This window comes from Gorilla gorilla, chromosome 5 (genome assembly GCF_029281585.2).
Source record: "Gorilla gorilla gorilla isolate KB3781 chromosome 5, NHGRI_mGorGor1-v2.1_pri, whole genome shotgun sequence".
Taxonomy (NCBI): Eukaryota; Metazoa; Chordata; class Mammalia; order Primates; family Hominidae; genus Gorilla; species Gorilla gorilla.
Genome location: NC_073229.2, coordinates 185,559,140 through 185,581,989, shown reverse-complemented (window position 1 = coordinate 185,581,989; position 22,850 = coordinate 185,559,140). Strand labels below are relative to the sequence as shown.

At 44.2% G+C, this 22,850-nt stretch overlaps 1 protein-coding gene across 6 annotated transcripts in view; it reads left to right on the top strand.

Annotated features, from left to right (window-relative positions):
* AGPAT4 (1-acylglycerol-3-phosphate O-acyltransferase 4) overlaps positions 1-22,850 on the top strand; it is a 146,693-nt gene that overhangs the window by 29,935 nt on the left and 93,908 nt on the right. For 4 of the 6 annotated variants that reach the window (XM_055391403.2, XM_031012257.3, XM_063707989.1 and 1 more), the window contains one exon: positions 12,204-12,470. In XM_055391403.2, coding sequence (XP_055247378.1) covers positions 12,293-12,470 — 178 coding nt within the window. In that variant the 5' untranslated portion in view covers positions 12,204-12,292. Of the gene's footprint in view, positions 1-3,622; positions 3,716-12,203; positions 12,471-22,850 lie in introns of all 6 variants that reach the window. The other 2 variants (XM_055391401.2, XM_031012258.3) reach the window with 1 other exon arrangement.

Here is a 22,850-nt window from a genome sequence, read left to right as displayed (position 1 = left end):
AACCCTTTCCCCAATGGTTATTAAACATGAAAATAGTAAATGATAAAATAAGCTTAAGGAAACTGCCAACATTTTAAATTTCGCCATAAACCTTAACTTTAAAGGCTTTTTATTATTTGTTTTTGTCGTATTTTGAAATATTAAAGATCAGATTTTATTAAAAAGTCTTCTTTGGTGCCATGATTTGCTGGTGATATAGGAACGTGCTGTCTGCATTGGTGTCAGCCCCGTCCTCACCCCTGCCCGGAAGACTTCCTGCTTGTTTGCGGGAGGCAGACGGCACTGTGACCTACCTGTTCTTTGCGTCTTCTGTATTTGTTAGAATTGTGTCGTCAGCTCCTCGCTGTATGTCTGTTTGAGATCAGGAAAACACAGGTACATTCAGAGAGCACCAAAGTGATGAGGGTCTTGGTCTTCTCAATACCAGTTTTTATTTCCCTTCCACAAGGTGGAAACAAGGCCTACATCGAATATGCAACTCATTCCTTCAATGAGATTTATGTAGGGAATTGACAGTTAACCTGTTATTAGGAAGACAGCCTCAAAACCAATGACTTTGAACTGCCTTCCTCTGGGCTGGGAATAAGGACATAATCATTTCATTAAAACTTGTGAGTGGGCTTTGAGGGTCTTAGGAGTCACTTCAGCTCAGGGTCACCCTGGAGATGAGTGGATGTCAGGCTAAAACTGTCCACCTGAGGAAAATCTTATTGAAATAAACAAACAGATAATGAGAGCCACAGTGGAGAAGTGAGTAAGAAAAGCTGGTGATGGTTGGGGGCCAGGGAGAAGGGGTCAAGGGAAGGAGGAGACCGGTCAGCCCGGGAGGGAGGCAGGGGCTTCGACTGAGGGTTCTTCATGCAGCTGTTGTGCTGTTTCTGTGCCTTCCTGTGTGTAATTGTTACAGCACGGTGGGAGGCAGGGAATTTCACCTCCATTAGCAGATGCAGATCCGGAGGCTCAGAGAGCATAAGCTACTGACCCAAGATTGCACAGCTAGGAAACAGTGCCTCTCCTGCAGGCTCTGGGCACACAGCCTTGTGGTGGGCCAAGTGCGCAGGATGGCCGAGGCTCTGACGTGAGCTGCCAGTCCTGACCACGTTGCCTTGGTGACGGTGGGGGTAGAGTGAGAGGTGGTTTAGGTGCTGAAGAAAGCTCTCTCTTTTTGTTTTTAGTGCCGGCTGGGGATGCCAGCCACCTCACGCCTGCTTCTGCCGGCCCAGGGCCGGGTCTCGGGCCATTTCCCTACTTTGGTAACCCCAAGGGGAGAGCTGCCCCTTCACTGTCCCCAGCTCCCATGTCGTTCCAGCCCTCACAGGCTTAGTATTGAGCTGACAGCCACAGCCACGTAGCAGCAATGACGATGATGAAATTGACAATTTCAACATGCATTCTGCCTTCTTTCCATGTTTGAAAAAGTTTCATTTTTTTTTTAATTAAAAAAAATTTTTTTTGAGACAGAGTCTGGCTCTGTCGCCCAAGCTGGAGTGCAGTGGCGCAATCTCCACTCACTGCAACCTCCACCTCCTGGGTTCAATCAGTTCTGCTGCTTCAGTCTCCCGAGTAGCTGGGAGGCACGTGCCACCACGCCCGGCTAATTTTTGTGTTCTTAGTAGAGATGGGGTTTCACTATGCTGGCCTCGATCTCCTGACCTCAGGTGATCCACCCACCTCCTCCCAAAGTGCTGGGATGACAGGTGTGAGCCGCTGCGCCCGGCCAAGGTTTCCTTATTAACCAGAATATAATGTTGTGGACGTTTCCCCTGTTTGGAAGATTAATTTTTCTCATTTCTGTTTGGATTTATCATATTGGATTTTTCATCAGGAGTTGATAAAATTTTTTGGAGACTTCACAGACTGAGCATAATTTTAAAATATGCCTCTGCTGAGCATTGTTTAAAATAGCTCATACACCCTTGGTTGTTGGAAATGCATCTAGCCAGCTGGCACCCTCAGAACGTGTACCTACTCTGAGGTCTGCACCCTCCAGCCCCACGAGGCTGTGGGCGAGCTGGATGGCGTTTGGAGGTTGTGGCCTTCTACTTGGAGAAAAGGTGCCACTGAGGCTCCCCAGGACTGACTGTGAAAGGGAAGTCGCTTAAATACTCATGAGCACCCCAACAGTCAGAAACAAGACCATGGACTGAAATCCCAGGCGTCCCGGAAGGCTGAAGTTCATGAAGTCTATCGTGTTGGGCTTCTTGTCTTATAGGCAGCATTAAGAGCGTGAGACTGGTTAAAAGCATGAGACTGGCCCAGGCCGGGCCCCCACAGTTACTCACCATTAGCCCTTTACACTTCACCTCCTCTAACTAAACCTCGGTTTTCGCATCTATAATGTGAGAATGGCAATACCTTTCATAGTGGGTTTTTGTGAGAACTAATGGGATAATATATGCTTAACATTTTTTATACTGATGCTGCTGCACTGGTTATGATTCAGAAGCCCTATGATGTTTAACTGTAAACATTTTTGGCCAGGTGCTGTGGCTCACGCCTGTAATCCCAGCACTTTGGAAGGCTGAGGCAGGCGGATCACTTGAGATCAGGAGTTGGAGACCAGCCTGGCCAACATGGTGAAGCCCCATCTCTACCAAAATTACAAAAATTACTCGAGCGTGATAGTGCACGCCTGTAATCCCAGCTACTCTGGAGGCTGAGGCAGGAGAATTGCTTGAACCCAGGAGGCGGAGGTTGCAGTGAGCCGAGATTGTGCCACTGCACTCCAGCCTGGGCAACAGAGGGAGACTCCATATCAAAAACAAATAAAAACAAAAACATTTTCATCTCATAGCAGTTAAAGCTACGGAAAGCCTTAGAGAACACTTAATTTCCTTCTGCCTTACTTCTTCTCATGACAGAATAAGTTACCAAGGTTTTCCATCTGTGTTTGCTTCTGAGTCTAGCTTTCTGTGGACTAGGTATAAAAGCTCTTGCCAATTTGTTTTTCTCTCACAAGCTACTCAGAACCAACTACTAAATATAAACTTAGAAGCATCACTTTTCCATAGACCTGAGTTTTTATCCTGCAGCAGTGGGGCTTTGAAGAGGGACTAAAGGTTAGTTATTAGAGGACATAGTGAAAAAGTTAAGTATGATTTATGGTTTCTTCAGAGTTTGGTTTGTTTTAACACACATCATGTATTGGACAAAGGACTATTCTATGAAATTTTAAAATATGTGAATTTTGTATAGGCTTCTGCCATACCATTAGATGATGATAATTTTTTTTTTTTTTTTTGAGACAGAGTTTTGCTCTTGTTGCCTAGGCTGGAGTGCAATGGCGCGATCTTGGGTCACTGCAACCTCTACTTCCTGGGTTCAAGCATTTCTCCTGCCTCAGCCTCCCGAGTAGCTGGGATTACAGGTGCCTGCCACCACGCCCAGCTAAATTTTGTATTTTTAGTAGAGATGGGGGTTTCACCATGTTGGCCAGGCTGGTCTCGAACTCCTGACCTCGTGATCCGCCCACCTCAGCTTCCCAAAGTGCTGGGATTACAGGTGTGAGCCGCCGCACCTGGCCGATGATGATTATTTTTTAATTGAGGACTATGTTACTTAGAGCTCGTCCCAAAGACAGTTAAATCCAGTCTGGAATACTTTCTCTCCTGTTTGGTTGTAGGAATTAGGCCAACTGAACTCTAAGGGAGCCAAAACTGAACCGAGCCTTGTCTGCCAGGAGTGAGAACAGAGTACGTTCCTCAGACCTGTACAGGTTAGTTGCCGCCCTGGTGGGGACTTTGGCCACATTCATCCGACCTGAAGGAGTGCTGGCAATCTGAATGTAGTGTGTGCTGGACACCAGCTCCCTCGTTTCTCCTGGGACTGTATCCACTCCCCTCTCCTCTGTGGGCACCGCAGTACCTGGGGATTCTGTGTCCTGGAGACCGAAATATCGGTTCAGAAACAATCTGCCAGCTGTCCCCACTTTAGCTGTGCTGCTCTCTTTGCCAGTCCCTGAAGTTTTTATTTTCTTTTATTTGTCTGGTTAACCTGGGCCACTTGGGAATCTTCTCTGTAGATGGCAGTTGGGGAAGAGTGGCAGAGCTGGATCGCTTAATCACTGTTGAGGAAGAGTGCGGTGGCATAGAGGAAAAAGCTTGCCTTGGGAGGGCAGCCGTGTGTTTGACTTGGAAGGGATCTTGGAGTGCACCTTGTCAGTTTCTTCCTAAGGATAAAGATGCTGAAGCTGTAGTCTTGAACCCAGCCCAGGCTTCCAGGTGGACAGACTTGTATAAGTGTGTGTGTGTGTGTGTGTGTGTGTGTGTGTTTACACAAAGATAACTGCTGTCAGTGTTTTGGTAAGGCTTTCTTTTCTTCCGGTTTTTTTTTTAGAGTTGTGATTATTTTCTCCATATGATTTTGTATCCTGTCACTTAATATCATAATGAAAATGTATCCATTTTACTGCAAACCTATTTTAGTGACACTTCACCTATTCCATTTGGTGGGTCTTCCATAATTCAGTTTTTTGTTTCCTTATGTCAGAAATACAAATTGTTTCTAATTTTTGGCATTGGAAACAGTAGTGGTTGAATATCTTTATACATAGGGAATTTTCTGAAAGTTAATTTTGTCCTTAAGATAGTCAGAAATTGGTTTACTATTAAGTGGTATGAAGCTGTTTAAGGCCCTAATATGTGTGTGAAATTGCTTACTAAAAAGATGGATTTGTACTCACACTGAGGCTAGGAGTCCCATTCTACCTCATCTCTGTAGAATGGAGTATTATCATTAAAAACAAAAAGCCTAGTTTGGAATGTAAAAAGTAGTATAAAATAATTTGCATTCGTTTCTTTGATCTCTTTTTGTATGTTCTGGATTTTTGAGGTCAAAAGAGCTTCAATAAGATGTTTAGATTTTAATGACAATGCTACAGTGGGCAGGAGCATTATTTCAGCAATTCTTCTTGGACTGATTTCTTTGGAAGAAAGAAAGTTTTGCCTTTTCTACAACCCTGACCTGGTTGAGTGCTGCAATGTGAATCTATATTAAAAACAAACAAATAAATACCTTTTAAATCCAGCTAGTGGCAGAGTTAATCCCATTTCAGGTTTAGCCTGTCTTCCTGAGTATGACTGAAGTTCATGCTTATTTAATAGTTTCAGAATTTTGAATAAGACAATATGAAGTCTTAACTAAGGTTATCTTGTTGCCTAATTTAATGCATTAAACTGACAGCTGTCTGTATAGAGAAGGATGCGGTTTGGATTCTTTGATGGGGAAATTCTGAGTTTTCTTTCATTTGCTTATGTTTTCACCAACATAGGCTGGGCAGCATATGGTACCATCTGCCTTACACCATACATAACTCACTTCAGCAGTCCCATCGACCAAACACTGTGCTGGAGTGTGTATGCCTGGCTGTCTGTGTCTGTAGAACTTCATGGTAGAAATGGTACCTGAGAAATTCCGTGCTAGAGTGAGAGCGTTTGTCTCGCTTGCACTTTTAACATATTCTTATGTGTATTAATTAGTCCATTCTCACACAGCTAATAAAGACATACTCGAGACTGGGTAATTTATAAAGGAAAGAGGTTTAATTGACTCACAGTTCTGCAGGGCTGGACAGGCCTCAGGAAACTTACAATCGTGGCAGAAGGGGAAGCAAACGCAACCTTCTTCACATGCTGACAGGAAGGAGAAGCGCCAAGCAAAAGGGTGAAAAGCCCCTTATAAAACCATCAGATCTTATGAGAACTCACGATCACAACAACAGCATCAGGGTAACCACTCCCATGGTTCAATTACCTCCCACTGGGTCCCTCCCACGACACGTGGAGATTATGGGAACTACAATTCAAGGTAAGATTTGGGTGGAGACACAGCCAAACCCTATCACCTCATCTCCATCCCACGCTTTGGGAAGATTACATAGTTAAGGAAGGTAAAGTACACGTGAGTGCTTGTGACTGCATTATTTCCCATTTCTGAGTCACTAGCAGAAAAGTATAGGTTAGAATGAAAACATATGGGGGAGGATGCTTTAACACATTACAGGTAAATTAAAGACAATGTCTTGATCTAGATATGTAGAGAAGGAAAACTGAGCTGACGACCATCTCATTGGCTTTCCCAGGAGAGGTGAAGTCATCTGTCTTAGCTGCTCCTTCTTTGCCTTCTTGCAAATGATAGAAAAATCCCCCATTACTTGGGGTTTTCCCTGTTCCAGGCATCCTGGCAAGTGTTTCCAATGCTTTACTATACTTGCTCCTTGCAGCCACCTCATGCTGAAGTTACTGTTCTGATTTTACACACGACGAAAGTGAGGGCCAAGTAAGTTAATCAACTTCCATAGCTGTAAAGTGGCCAGGCCTGGATTTGTAGCCAGACTGCCTGACTCTCAGTGCCCTCTCCACAGTGGAAGCTCCAACAACTATGCTGCATTCTGCCCCCCGCCCCCCCACCCCCCCATTACCCCCCCACCCCCAGCCCCCCAACACACAGCAGTGCTTGGCTTCCAGGTGGTCTCGCGTTGCCTGCACATTTCAGAATTTCTCTTGTCTGGTGCTTTGGTTGATCACCTTTCTGCTGACTTTAATAGAGCATGCCAACCCTGTGGTCCCTCCTCAAGTTAGCAAGCAGTGTACACTTTCTCCCTCAGAGACTTGCAAGCATCTCACTTTTGTGGCATATGCCCATCATCTGCCGACCCCTAACCTTCACGGGGGCTGGGAAACGGAGTCTGTCCAGTTCTGTGCTCAGAATGGGGTGGATTTCATTCTCGTCGTAAAAAAGGATGATAAAACACAGAGAAGAAAAGGAGATCAGCCATAATCCTTCTGCCAACATTTAGCCACTATTAATAGATAGTTATAGATATAGTAACAGATGTAGGTATGAATGACATATATGCACACATTATTATTTTACAGTTAAGAATTATACTTCTTTGTGAACTTTTCCCACTCAGTGTATTCTAATATTCTCTAAAGGTCTACACCCGCTGACTTAACCCCTTTGGTACACTGTTGGCTTATAGTCAACATCCCCTATGTATTTAACCCCCTTTGTCTCTCCCATCCTTACACGAATGACTCAGTTTTTACGTCCAAGTGGTGCTGAAGGAGACTTCTTCTGGTGTTCAGTAAGAAACCTTGCTAATGTTAATGATGGTTACCTACTTTCTCAAATAGCCATGAACTCCTTTCACACAGACTCATAGCCAACACTTTTTCAATATGTGCCCTTGAGGACTGCCAGAGACTTTGCCAAATGATTGGCTAAATTCAATATCTACTAATCTACCAGTGGCCTGGGAAATAAAGGTAATTTGGATTAGATTATGTCTCCTTGAACCTGTTGTGAGTCCTAGTGACAACTGCTTTTTGTCTATGTTTTAAACGCTGGTTGCAGTCATTTTCAGGTGATGCATATTGAGCTCATGGGTCAGATGCGGCCTTCTGGAAAATTCCAATAATGTATCCAGATAGGGTTTCCTGGCATTTTTCCTGTATGATTTAAAAATGTCTTTGTGTTTCCACGATCCCTTTTGCATGTTGCCTTAGTTGACTAGGCTGTGGTTTGTCTGGGACTCATTATCTGGAGAGAAGCCTCCCCCTGCCTTTTATTTATTTATTTTGTTTGAGATGGAGTCTCACTCTGTCGCCCAGGCTGGAGTGCAGTGGCACAATCTCGGCTCACTGCAACCTCTGCCTCCCAGGTTTAAGTGATTCGCCTGCCTCAGCCTCCCGAGTAGCTGGGATTACAGACACCCACCACCACATCCAGCTATTTTTTTTGTTTGTTTTGTTTTTTTTTTGTATTTTTAGTGGAGATGGGGTTTCACCATGTTGCCAGGCTGGTTTCAAACTCCTGACCTCAAGTGATCTGCCTACCTGGGCCTCCCAAAGTGCTAGGATTACAGGTGTGAGACACTGCTCCCAGCCTCCCCCTTCCTTTTAATGCTTTAAGCCCTCATCGGGTCACTTGTCTGCCCCCAGAGGTAACTGTGCCAGCCTCTGTGGCCAGATTTCTTTGTGTGAACCTGTTGAAAGAGAATTCCCAGTAGAATTTGGCCTCCTGCACTCCCATCCCTAGGGTGTCTCAAGGTCATGGGGTGAATTTCAGGAAAAAGTAAAGGTTAAACGCTGCTTCTGAGCTCACTGATGGGAAAACACCTGCTGTTTCATTTCATGAGTACCAAAACCCAGAAAAAGGCAATACATCATCTTTACTTTGTCAAGCACATGAGTTCATCATTTTTGGCCTTGATAGTAAGAAACATCTTTTTTTTTTCACAGAAATATGGCATAGCAGCAGCTTCCTAGTTCTCTGTTGATTTAGAAACTCCGTAAGTAGCGCTCTGATATGCTCAGAAACAGCATAAGTTCTTTGTCATATTCTTGCCTCATATAATAAGCCACTGAAGTGGATTTGCTGGAAAGACTCTTTCCGTCACATTCTAGGTACTTGCAAAGCTAAAAGGGAACTAAGCAAAGTATTTTTAAAATGTTTCTCTCCAGCTATTTTCATCGCTGGCCAGATATTTATACCATCTTTCCTCGGCATGACATGAAATTGGCTAATTGCCATGTTAGAAGAGAAAGTGCTGTTTTATTCAAGATGGGAAAGAAGCTGATATGGTTTGTATCTGTGTCCCTGCCCAAGTCTCACGTTGAATTTATAATCCCCAGCACTGGAGGTGGGACCTGGTGGGAGGTGATTGGATCACGGGGGCGGAGTTCTCATGAATGGTTTAGCACTGTCCCCCCTTGGTACTGTATAATGAGTGAGTTCTCTTGAGATTTGGTTGTTTAAAAGTGTGTGGCACCTCCCCCTTCTCTCTCTCTCGCTCTTCCTCCTGCCTTGTAAGATGCCCGCTCCCCCTTTGCCTTCCGCCGTGAGTAAAAGCTTCCTGAGGCCTCCCCAGAAGCAGAAGCCGCTGTGCTTCCTGTACAGCCTGCGGAACCGTGAGCCAATTAAACCTCTTTTCTTTATAAATTGTCCAGTCTCAGGTATTTCTTTATAGCAGTGCGAGAATGGACTAATCCAGATGGGTCCCCAAAACGTCTATCTGGAATGAACTTAAGACATATGTCACACATTTGTCCTCCAGACACACCCCTACATAATTCAGCCATGTTTCTTTTAATCATCAGCCTTCATTCTAAAGTCAGTTAAATTATTTAACAACTCGAGCACTTCTCACCTTCTTCTTCAGAGGATGCCTTGACTATTCTTATTTTGGCGTTTGCATATAAATTTGAGAATCCGCCTAAGTTTCACGAAATCAAAAAGCAATAGCCTCCCTGGGATTTTGATTAGAATCTGTTGTCCTTTTTTACTGATAGAAAAACTGAGGTGCAGAATAATTAATGTGCCCAAAATAGGGTACCAATACACAACTAATAAGAGATAGGGCAGAGCTGCAAACTTGGGCAGTTGAACTCTCAAGCCCACATGCAACCACCCCACACCAGGCTAGGAAATGGGCCTTGAGGACAGAAGTGGAGCTGAAACTCAAGACCCAAAACAAACCAAGCGTTGTCTGATTTCTCTTTAGGCTCATCTGCTTGGAGTTCCTCTTTACACTTCACCAATGCCATCTGAGTCCCTGGTTCATGCATTGCTAGTGAGGGTTTTACCTGAGGGCACGGTAAAATTTCAATTTACCTTGAAATTTTATAAGGAAAAAAGAATTCTTAATTTTTCTTCCTAATGCCCTAATATTGAACTGGACACTGAGGAAGGCAGCATTTAACCCCCTGCATTTCCGATGTCAGCTGCCTTCCTTTTCTTAGTGTAGAATTGGCAAAGCAAAGGATTTGTCTAGTAATTTACAAACGCTAGACCCCAGAAACCTAGTGAAAAACCGAGCTTGGCCTGGCCAGATTGTCTTGACGCTATTAGTGGCTAATCCGGGGACAATGAACAAATTGCATGAATATTCAACATCAAACTGTTACTGCTGCCAAGCTGCAAACCCATGTAAACCCCTCCTATTTATGTGGCTCCCAAAGTCAAGTGCACTGAGCGGGGGCTGCCAGCTTAACGCCTATTCCTTAGTGGGAGCCTGGGAGTGTTGAAACTCAGTAAGGAGTTTTCCAGCCTGGAAATATCTGTGGAAATGCCGTCTGCGAAAGGCCAGAGATGTGATGATTCAGACCCTGCAGGGCCTGGATTTGTGCCAGAGAGTGGAGCTTCTGGGGCCTAGAAGCTCCATCTCAGTGGAGCTAAGATGATTTCAGAGAAATCAGGCCGAAAGCTTCTTCCCATTTCCCTCCTATCAGAAATGTATAGGAATCTTGCAGGAATGCAGCCTGCCTTCCGGATAGTCCCAGTAAGTGCAAACATGCCTCCCTGTGACTCTCCATATGCCCGAAACCATCCTCAGAGCCAACCTGCATGACCCAGGAGTGACTGCACTCAAAGCTGTGCTGTCTTCTGCCCTTGGGGGAATTTCTGGGCTGCTCTGCAAAAGGGAGTTGTGAGCCCAAGAGACCTCCCGCCTCACATCTCAGGAGCAGAACACACCTGACACGTGCAGGAGAAAGAGCTCGGAGTTAAAACTGAGCCCCAAGATCAGTTACCGATTGTGGCAAGCTTAGGCAAGTTGCCCAACCTCACCATTGCTTCAGTTTCTTATTGTGAAAAGTGGGATGATAAGAATACTCGTCTTGTGGGATTCATAGGAGGCTTACAATGAGATCACATGTGTGAAACTCTTACAGATGCCCCTCAATTTATGATGGGATTACATCCCGATAAACCCATTGCAGATTGAAAATACTGTAGGTCAAAAAGGCATTGCATGCACCTCACCTACCAAACATCATCGTTTAGCCTCGCCTGCCTTAAACATGCTCAGCACATTTACGTTAGCCTACAGTTAGGCCAAATCATCTTACACAAGGCCTATTTTATAACAAAGTGCTGAATAGGCCATGTAATTTATTGAATACTGTACTGAAAGTGAAAAACAGAAGAGTTGTATGGCCTCGAATTAAAATTTCTCTGAATGGATATTGCTTTTCCACCATCGTAAAGCTGGAAATTTTCAGTGGAATCATAAGTCAAGGACCATCTGTATACAGACTGCTCATTATTAATAAAGATTGTAACAATTTTAGGGCCTCTCAACTATTATTGTTAGAAAGTTTGTCGTAACATTAGACGTCTTCCTGGGGTAGTCTGCCAGGCTCTTCTGCTTCCAGGAAAAGCGAGTCCGCTGCTCGCAGCTTTCCTTTTCATCAGAGTATTTGAAACTCCTGCCCTTTTCCTCAAAGGAAACCTTTTATTTCCCAAACTGTAAAGTCATTTCATTATTCTGTTTTGAGCTGGAGACTGATTACAGGACTGTGAGTCTAACTGTATGTATGTGTTGAGTTTCTTTCTGATTTGAGAACCCTTAAGGATGTGTGTATCTGTGTGTATGTGTGTGTGTGTGTGTGTGTGCGGTGTTTGTGTGTCTGTGTGTCTGTGTGTGTGTGACCAGGGTGTGGTGGGGGTAGTTTTCTTACCTTCCTAGTTATTTGTATTTACTGATATCCTCAAAGTTGAGCCCTTGTGTACCTTCACTAAATCATTCTACAAATATTTTTTAAAATTAAGCTCCCACCCTGTGCCAATGATGGCTCTCATGTGCTGGAGAAACAGGGGTGGTTTTCAAGTAAATGCTTCCCTAGTCCCGGTTGCTTGAGGGGTGGCACCCACTCTGGGTATGTCCTCGTCCTTGTCCAGGGCAGGCTTGACTTCAGGGCAGTCCTGCTGGAAGTGAGGGGTGAGCAGGGATCTGGAGGAGGAGAATGAGAGAAGGGAGATGGCGTGGGGCTGAGGGTAACAGAATGGGGCTCAGGCTGCAATGGCAGCAGGAGGGGAGGCCGGATTTGCGGCCTGTCCTGTGGGCAGCCGTCACTCAAGTGGGGCCCAGGGCTCCGTGGCTGGCTCAGCTACTGCCCAGCTGGGGAGCGGTGAACCCTGGCCGAGTGGCTCCACCTTCCAGGCCTCAATTTCCTCACCTGTAATCAAAGTACCAACCTCAGAGGATATTGGGAGAATTAAAGGAAGGATTATTGTTAAAGAGCTTCGACTATGCTCGACAGGAAGTAAGCACTACATCAATGTTTGCAAAATAAAGATAAAGCAACTAATGCACAATGAGTTTAACCTCAAGTGTATATTTTTCTTTTCAGAGCACTTTTTTTCTGACTCTAAAAGCACATCGTGTTTTTGCTAACATTTCCTATTTGTTTGTGTTTTAGACGCCTTCCTGAGTCCTGGATCTTTCTTCCTTCTGGAAATCTTTGACTGTGAGTATTTATTTATTTCTGAATAAGAGCGTCCACGCATCATGGACCTCGCGGGACTGCTGAAGTCTCAGTTCCTGTGCCACCTGGTCTTCTGCTACGTCTTTATTGCCTCGGGGCTAATCATCAACACCATTCAGCTCTTCACTCTCCTCCTCTGGCCCATTAACAAGCAGCTCTTCCGGAAGATCAACTGCAGACTGTCCTATTGCATCTCAAGCCGTAAGATACTTAAGATTCTATATTTTCGTCTTCATTGTGGATGTGTGTATCAGAATTACGGCTCTTGATATGGATTCACTAGGCTTTCACTGTGTGCTGAGCTGTTTTTTTGTTTTGTTTTTGTTTTAGGTTTGAAATGGCTATTTTGTTCTGAATCCCCCAAAATTATTTTTTGAATGAATAATGCCAGTAGCTCAAAATTCAACAGCCACAGACAGGTATACTATGAAAAGTAAATACGCATTCCATTAGTTTCTTTAGTTCTCCTCAGAACCAATCAGTATTAATGATTTCTTAGTTATCCTTACAGAAATAGTATACATATAGCTCTTATACTTGTAAATGCATGTGCGTCTTTCTGTGTATATATCTATATAGATACATATACATACTTTTTTTTTTAAAAAAACTAAGTGGCAGTATACTATATTGTTTTCTTCCTTGCCTTTTTTCTTCAGCTTTTTATTTTGAGATAATAGATTCACATGAAGCTGTAACAAATAATACTGAGAAATTCCGTACACTCCTTGGCCAGTTTCTCCCTATGGTAGCATCTTGCACCACTGGAATAGCATATTCCAATCAGAACATTGACATTGATACAATCCACAACCCTACTCCTATTTCTCCACTTTTAAGTACACTCATTTGTGTGTGTGTATGTGTCCGTGTATGTTTGATTATGCTAGGTTATTTCATACATGACTAATTTGACTGGCCTGAGTTTCAACAATTAAAAAGATGAGTGAGTGTATTGGGACATCCAGAAATGCATTTTGCTATTGATATTGATTAGCCTTAAGCCTATACCTATTCTTAAAAGTAGAGAACGCAGTGTGATATTAATAATGATATATATACGTGGGTATGAATATATTTCAAAATATGTGCTTTTTAAAAATTTGTCTATTAAAAACATCAACTAAGATTATGCCAAGAGTCTAAAACTATTGATATATTTTTGATACCCCTTAAATAAAATGATCAAATTTGAATTTGAATCAAGACAATTCAAGCTATGTATAATTATCCAAATGGATTACCGCTTATCCAGTCTTATTTGTTAAACTTCAGAATACTAACTTGTAAGGAAAAAAAGTCATAGACATATCTTTATTTATGACTTTTTTCACCATCTCAGAACTTGCAGATAGGCCTGATACTATTTTGGATATAGTTTGAGTGCAAGAGCTTCCATGTCTTATATTACAATGCTTTATAGAAATATGTCTTGAAAGTGTTCATAAGATCCTAAGATTGAGTTATAATTGTAAAACAGCAACTTTAGTCTATTTGTCTCTGGCCTGTTGGGTACAACCACCAATTCAATCCAATATGATGCAATGTACTTTTCCTTGTCATAGACTTCACTCAACATTGGTCTCCAAGTTTGTACCCTTCTACAGTGGTATAGAAAAAGGAAAAACTTGTCCAAACAGGGCAGAGACAGTAGGAGATGATTTGGACAGGAACTGTAGCTGTTTGAAGAGAGATAAGTTTGTGTAATCAAGGGAAAGGAGATAGTTGGCTGAGATTTAAAAGATGTTTATAATTTTAAATGTCTTTTTACCCTCTAGCAGTTGGTCTCTATTTAAGCAGAATTTAAATTTAACAAAGCAATACTGATTACGCTTTTTCATTGAAACCTGCATTTATCTGACTTGCATATACCTATGGAGATTCCAAAATCTGTTAGTTTGCAATGTGAAATCCTGTATGTTTCTACTGTCATAACCCCTACCCAAATTTCAAGTGGATGGTTACGAATTGGGTTTCTCATTTGGAGTTAAGAAATAAGAAACAGGATTTGGAATCAGAGTCCACAAGAGTACTATATTTTTTTTTGATTGATGGTAAAGACATGCTAAGTTTATGGCAGGATTGTGGAGATATTTTTCTCAGGATGCATTAGCGTATTTGTTTCTGGTGGAAATTAAGATGGTCAACAAATTCAGAAAGCAAGGCAGATTTTTATCCATCACAAATTAATTAAATTATTTAGAACAAACTCCAAATGAAACTCAAGAATTAACCATCTAAGACAACTGGCATCTCAATGCCGGGTGAAGGGTAGGCAGTCTAATGTCACTGAAGGACCTAGAAACACCTCCATCCAGGTATACCCAGTGATGCTCTGTGCCTTCTTCCCCAGAGGAAGCACCTCCATCCAGGTGCACCCCAGCAATGACCTTTGCCTATGTCCCCGGAGGAAGGCTTCCTAGGGCTTTGGGCCAAGCGATAGTGGAAGCATTTTTAAACAATCCGAAGTGGGAAGGGAAGATTCCTCCCTCTAGAGGAGGAGTCCTGGCTACTGGAAAAAGAGAATACAGTAGAAAGGGAGGGTGATGATCCTGGGTGGCTCGTGGGCACCTCATGGTGATAAGCCAGTGCAAACTATCCCCAGGTTTGAGAGAATCCTCGCCAGGATTCTCCATTTCTGGTATCCCCATAGGTGTTAGCAGGGCTGTTCGCTTTTCCTGGTTCCTTTTCCTTGCTCTAGATAATTGACAGACTTCCTCTGTCAATTATTTCACAGTAACCAAGGCCATGTAAAAAGAGTGTTTAGGAAGCCTTGCTGGGCCACTGATCAGCCAGAGGAGGAGACAGTTTGTGGGGAATTCAGCAGCTTAACTAGGAGATGACTCTGCAGCGTCTGTGCTGTAACTCTCCTCTGCTTCCCTCTGAGTTAAGATAGAAACTGTTCATGGCTTTAATTGTGTCTTCTGGTGTATGAGTCACTCTGAGCTTAGACAGTCATCAGCATTCATGATTTGCAGCTGATTTTCTAAGGAAACGGCAGAAAAAAATGTTTCCTTGAGACACGGAGCCCTTCCATCTCTGTGTTCGCTTTCGTCTAGCAGAGCTATGGTTTTGTCTCTTTTCTCATTAAATATTTGTTAAGAGCTTGGTGTGTTACCAAGTAAGTTCAAAGCAGTTACCAGCCCTGGCGTGGTAAAGCTCTCATGCAAAAGGCCACGCTGATACAAAAGACAAATAGAGACAAAACAAGCAGTAAAGACAGCCTGGCCGACAGCAGGACACACCGAGACACTGAGCAGAGAATTTTATTCTAGTGGCAGCAACCAACCTCATAAATAACAACTTGAAAGTAATGTAGTCTCGATGGATGATTTTTAGAGGGTTGCTTTGTCTTATTTTTGCCTAGATTTGTAGGCAGGAAAGGCCAAGTCAGGCTGGCTTGGCATGCTGAAGGAGGAAGGGACGATGGAGTCAGCTTCATTAAGGTAAAAAGAAGGAAGAAAGTTGGAAGAAGTGGGGTGAAGGGTAGAATTTCATTGCCTTTCCACTAAGCAGGATATGCCGTATAATCTCTAGGGAAAGGTGGCCAAGACTGGCTTTTTTTTTTTCCTCTCTGACATTGTGGGTTTCAAAAGAAAAAGAAAGATTAGGAGAATCTATTAATGTCAGGGTTAAAAAAAAAAAGAAAGAAAAGGCAGGGGGTGGGAAGGATTGCCAGTGACCTAATTGTCCTGGAAAGGGCCAGTAAAATGAAATGAAACACAGTAGACACCACCACCACCCCACACCCCCAGCCCTGGTGCCCTGCTTCCAAATTCAGTGTTGCTGTGAACAGGCTCTATGAGCTGGAGCCTGCCACTGAATATTCCCAGACTGTGACGCTTATGGTTTTAAATGGCTGTTGGATGCACAGCTACACATCTTCCTTTAATGGGGAAGGCCACATGCTGGCAAGAAGAGAGTGAGAATTTGGAGCACCAGCCTGCAAAGTTACACATCCTGCCTCCCCTGCTACAGGCTGCGTCACCTTTGGCGAGCCACAGAAACTCTCTGAGTCCAAATAACAGGGCCAATTACAATGGCTGCTTCAAAATGCAGAATGAGATACTCTGTCTGAAAGTGCTTTAGAAATTCCTTAAAGTACATCAAATTTAGGATTGAAATTGGAATTTGTGTCCATGGAAGGAGGAAGAGTCGGTGGGGAGGTGGTGGCGAGGGTGTCTTGATCTTTCTTCCCATTGGTTGATCACTTGGACAGGTAACTTCAAAACACTCAGCTACATTTGAAGTAAAGGGGATGGAATAGAGTTGACCAAGATTCCAATAGTTTTCTAACAAAGGGTTTAGAATTTTTTATTTTCCTCTTGGGAAGTTGTTTACTTCCTTTTCACCACCCCCACCGCATCCCACACTTGATGAGTGTTTGCCACTGTATTTGTGTAACGCTCAAAAAAGGAGAGTAAGCTCTATATTGCCTCTTACGACACTACTGCATGTAGTGGTGAAAATGATATCTGTTTCTCGCTGGAATAATAATAAACATTTGTAACATACTTCAGGATGTATAAGTCACTTCAGATTTGCTACTCGAGAAGGGATTTGGCAGTGGCCAGGAGGCCTGGCAGAAGTTGGTCTGCTCCTATCTGGAAGGTGGGATCAGGGCCTGGTAACAAGTCAGGAACAGCGGCAGCAAGGGCTGTGCGTGCAAGAGGGTTGGGAGCTCCGAGTTGCTGGAGAAACTGCAGAGCAAGTCATGTGATTACTAGAACCTGTCTGAAATTAACGACCACGGAGAATGGGAGTCCTCAACTCTGCTTTCCTGAGAGGAAGCAGATATTCCACTTAGCCGAGCCTTGGGGCAAAAAGGCAGTCAGGTCTTCCATCCGGGTTTGGGGCTTGTGCTTTAGCACCTCCTCTGGGTAAGGGTGCCTCAATTTTGAATCTGTTCATGTGCTTATTGACCAAGGTGTCACCAGGTAGGTCTGAAAACCTAACAAGACAACCTACTGGGACAGAGCAGTCTTTGGCACATGAGTCATAAAAGGAGACCTACTAGAAGCCGGTGTTTCTGAATCTCCACCCTGAAAGGTGTGCGACCTGCTGGTTTTGAGTGCTTTCCTGTGTATGCCATTCTAATCCCAGACACTAGCAGACTGATTCACTTTTCTGCCAGCACTGGAAACTGTCTCCAGGTGTGTGACTACCAGCTGACCTGCTAGGTGAGGCCTGAATTTGAATTTCCTCCTCCTTATGCATAAAGTACCTTTTGCACATTGGATTTTCAAACTGTAAAACAAAACAATCTTTCCTTCTTCTCTTCCTTCTTCCTTCTTCTTCCCTGCTTTGCCTAGGAGCTCCCCCGAGGGAGGTCAGCTGTCATTCTGATGGCCTCAGGATGATGCTGTGGGTGCTGGGCCAGCACTTTCATTTTGCTGTCATTGCTGGGCTGGGGAAACTCCTTCTGCCTGCAGACCCTCCTGCCCGGCAGCACAGGGAAGGCAAGGTGGCCTCTCAGGAGCCTCCTCTATGGTAACCTCTCTGTGGGGAATCCTGGCCGCATCAATGTGCTATCATCTGCTTTCATTCTACATGTTAAAATTTTATACAAAGTGAACCTAGCTCTCCAGCCCTGCCTGGCTGCCTTTCTGACTCTCTGAGTAGTGAGAGAAGACAGAGGGCGGCAGCTTCCTGATGTTTGTCAACTTGACCAGGCAACAACTGGGTGTGGGCCACCCCCCACCCCACAAATGAAAATACAAGGGAAGTCTGTGGTGTTCTCGATAAGAAAGCTGTTGATCCCCCAAAGAGAGTGTCGCTGTGGCTTTTCCAACCCGTGCATGACCTTGAGAGAAGCAGTTTGTTCTGCTAACTCTGCAGCCGGCTTCCTCTATGCTTCTCCTCCCTGCCTGATTAATGACAGGGCTGCTTTTTCTCATTTCAATTCAATCTAAGCAGGAGTTTTCACTCTTTGAGTTCCGAACAGGTTTTGACTCCTTCACTTGTCCTGATAGGTAGTTACTCAGCTCCAAGATGTCAGAAAGGGAGTGTCCCTGAGTGGCCCCTGTCCTAACCCTTCATATCACTGCCTTTGAGCCTGTCAAAATGTGGAGTTGGGCAGGACCTACTGGCTACCTCTGCTGGGAGGACACAGCCTCAAATTTGGGTCCCCTCTTTGAAGGTCCAAAGAGTCATCCATATCAGTTCCCAGATGGTGATGGCCTTCCCAGAAGAGGGTTCAGTAACCGGCTGTAGGTGGACATGATCCTAAAACTGATCATCTCTCCCTTCAGAGTAGCTGAACAACAGTGGCTCTGGTGAGTCAAGTCAGATGGAAAGGAATTTAAAAGACCCATGACCCATGACAAAGGGAATTTAAAGCCTCTCAGGCCCGCCCAGGCCTCCTTCTGCCTGTGGGTCTAAGATTCTAACCCAAAGGCAAAGCCCTGCCTCCTGGACTGAGCAAGGGGCCCACGAGTTTATCTATTGGGACAACCTTTTCCTCTTTTTCCTCTGTCACCTGCGGGTACCTTTTACTTCTGAAGTGTGTCCACGCTGCACAGCTGAAACAAGCAAACACTGCCTGACTTCACCTGGAGTCACACACCCTGATGGCTCCACGTCACGAGATCCCTCTGCTTCCACCAGTGACGGGCTAGCGGGGTTGCTTCCAGAAACTGACAAAAAGCAACCTTCCTTCTTTTCTTTTTTAGTTCTAAGGGGTGTATCTCCTGGGAGACCTCAGGAAGTGACAGGGAATTGTTATAAATAAAGTTTCAGTGCTGCAAAAGAAATAGCACTCGAATATAAAATTTTCTTTTTAATTTTCAGCAAGGCAGGTTACTTCTATAGAAGGGTGCACCCTTACAGATGGAGCAATGGTGAGTGCACACTTGGACAAGAGAGGGAAACGGGTTCTTATCCCTGAAGCCCATGGCCCCTGCTGCTGTGTCCTTCCCCTATTGGCTAGGGTTAGACTGCACAGGCTAAACTAATTCTGACTGGCTAATTTAAAGAGAGTGACGGGGTGACTGGTTTGGCGGGAAAAATGGTTATGACAGGGTACGGAATCAGAATGAGTCAGGGTAGAGTAGGTAATTGGAATGAGTCAGGGTGGAGCAGGTCATCGGAAGGAGTCAGGGTGGAGCAGGTAATCCGAATGAGTCTGGGTAGAGCAGGTAATAATCCGAAGGAGTCAGGGTGAAGCAGGTAATCGGAATGAGTCAGGGTGGAGCAGGTAATCGAAACAGGTTGCTTTACGAGGAAGTTAAGATTAAAAGTAGAAGGCAAAGAATTGAACATACATATTGATTCTTTGAAAAGAAATTTAGAACTCATATCTAACGGAATCTATAACTGGACCAATGAAATGAGAAAGCTATGTTGAATCAAGCAACAAAGATGTTACTTTTACATCTAAGTCATTTTCTGATTTATTCAAGAAGTATTGAGCACCTAATATGTGTCAGGCATTGCGTTTGGTACTTGGGAAATAGTGGGAAGCAAAGGCAGCTACTGTCCTGCCCTCAGAGAGCTTGCAGTCTGGTTTTCTTTTTTTTTTTGAGAAGGAGTCTTGCTCTGTCACCCAGGCTGGAGTGCAGTGGCCAATCTCGGTTCACTGCAGCCTCTGCCTCCCAGGCTCAGATGATTCTCCTGCCTCAGCCTCCCGAGTAGCTGGGATTACAAACAAGTGCCACTGTGCCCAGCTAATTTTTATATTTTTAGTAGATGGGGTTTCACCATGTTGCCCAGGCTGGTCTTGAACTCCTGACCTCAAGTGATCCTCCCACCTCGACCTCCCAAAGTGCTGGGATTACAGGAGTGAGCCACCACATCCGGCTGCAGTCTGGTTTTCTAAAGATCTTATCATAATCTCTTACAAAACGGTTCTACCTGCCACATGTTATACTAATCAGCATTAACAGGACAGAACCATCCATCCATCCCATGTTTGGGCACAAATGGACCTTGTTCTGTTTTCTCCTCTCTTAGTAAAGCTTTATGTATAGTACAACAAACAAACAAACAAGCAACAACAAAAGACCATATCAGGTTAGCAAGTCAGCATGCCAAATGGAATGTAGCAGAAGCAATCCAGAAATTGCTTTAATTTAGATCTCACTTAAAATTCTTTATCAAGTTAAAGAATTTAAGTATCTGAATTTACATGATACTGGAATGATAGACGGGAGAAAAATAAAAGAATCATGATCTGTGCAAGCTAAGAGGAACAACACTTCCTGATTCTGCCTTTTTATTCTATGAACTTTTAGCCAGCTAGTATTTACTGAGCACTTACTGTTCCAGGAACTGTTTTGAGTAGTTAGGCACAGAGAGTTTAAGTGACTTGCCCAGGGTCACACAGGAAGTGATGGAGCAGAGATTGGGGCCAGGAAGTCTTTGAGTGGAGAGCCTTTCACTTTAGCACAACCCAGCCCTGCCCTGCATTTGAGGAGCCAAGCTCTGGAGGTGAGGCCATGTGTCCAACTGGTCAGTGTAGTAAGTGATGTGTTCTCAAACCTGTGGCCTCAGAGGTGCCACTCCATGGGGCTATGGAATAAAAAGAGAAGCATACTCACTAATGGGCAGCTATTTTCAGCTGCAGTCATTACACTCGCTACATTTGTCACGTGTTGATTACGTATTAAGCATTGTGCTAAACCTTTCCTAGCCATTACCTCATTTACTAACACCACTACTCTGTGAACAGGCAATTCACCTGTTAACTGAGGCGAGAGGTTGGATGACTTGCCTAAGACCGAACAGAGAGGAGGAGAGCTGAGATTCCAAAATCCCCTTTTCTACCACACTTTGAAGTAAACAAATGTCAAATGCTATGCAAGTTTTTATTTTAACACCCAAGGATGATGTTAAGCAAACATCTGCTAGGATCAAACCTGTGCATGCTAATTCGCTGCAGAATGCCTGTCGCCGCCCAGCAGGCATTGTTTAACAAATGTGCACCCAAGCTCAGTCCAGGGGGCCAGGCACTGGGGTCAGCACCTGGAGAACAGAGATGAGAGGGGTGCAGCTGCTGTCCTCGGTAGGGACCCAGTCTAGTGGAGAAGGCTCATAGACCCAGCATGGTAGAGCAGTGAGTTGACGATTAGACTGGAGGTACACAGGGAGTGCAGGGAAGGGGACAGCCCAGCCATCCTGTGCAGGGCGCAGCGACGTCCCCGTGAAGCAGCATCACAAGCCAGGTGCTGAGGAATGAGGGGAATTGTGAGATGTTGACAAGAGGAGAGGTGGTTCAGTAGGTGGCAGGAGCATATGCTGGCATCACCAAGTGGCTAAATGGGTTTATTCAGGTGGCCAGGCACCCGAGGGAGATGGACCTATCAAATGTCATCATGGCCTTGCTGTGTCGTGAGGCCGCCGTGCAAATGAATGAGGCCAGAGGAAGCATCCACAGACACCTGCAGGAGAGTGGGCAGGCATACAGTAGCGCCTAGCAGCAACTTGCAGCCATTGACCCTCTCACTAGATGGGCTCCAAGTATCCATCCCTCAGAAATTTCAATAATTGTGACCATCGGTTTACTTCAAGATTTATTTTTGTCTTGACCTGAACTATTGTTCAAAATGTGCCTTGAGAAACTGTTAATTGGAATTTGAAAAAAAAAAAAATCTGTTCATGCGTAATCTTTTATAGAAGGATGCCCAGCTGGGTCATTATTTCCTTGAACCATGTTATACCCTAAATATTATTAAGTAAAAATAGCACAATACAAAACTCTTGGTACATTCTAATACCAATTTTATAAATATAGACTGGAAGTAAACTTGTCAGAGTGCTATTTTTAGGAATTAGAGATGATTTTAGAAAATTGTCTTATTATCTGGATGTCTTATATTTTACACAATGATCATGTATGTTATAAACTGGAAAAAATACAAAATAAAACCCAAACACCAAAAAAGGACAAAATAAGGAACAGCTTATGGAATGAGTAGAAAAGGAAAATATAAAGTGAGCCCATTGTGAAATCAAGTGTGCTGAAATTCATCAGCACCTTTTATTGATTGATGGATGGATTGACTGCATCTTCCAGCCTGGGTGTGGCAGAGGCCCCGAGACCAGGGGTGACAAGGAAAGTGTTTCAGGCCATGCCTTACAGGACCTGAGCAGAGCATAGTCAACCCTAGTCCCAAATATTGCAGTCATTCGTGGAAAGGAACTGAGAGGAAAGAGCTGGATGCTTGGTATCACGGCTGAATTATGTCCTTCCAAGATGTTGAAAGCCCAGTGCTTGTGAATGTGAACTTGTTTGGAAATAGAGTCTTCATAGATGATCAAGTTAAGATGAGGCCATTAGGGTATGCCCTAATCCCACAAGACTGCGTCTTTATAAAAAGGAGAAATGTGGACACAGAGAAAGACGTGCAGAGAGGAAGACGATGTGAAGATACGAGGACAATGTCCCCTGCAAGCCAAGGAACACCTGGCTCCCAGCCGCTGGGAGAGAGCCATGACACAGATCCTCCCTCCCATGCTCAGAAGGAACCAACCCTGCTAACACCCCGATCTGAGGTTCCTGGAATCCAGAACTCAGACAATCAATTTCTGTTACTTAAGTTCCCCAGTCTGTGGTCCTTTGGCAGCCCCAGGAAATGAATCCAG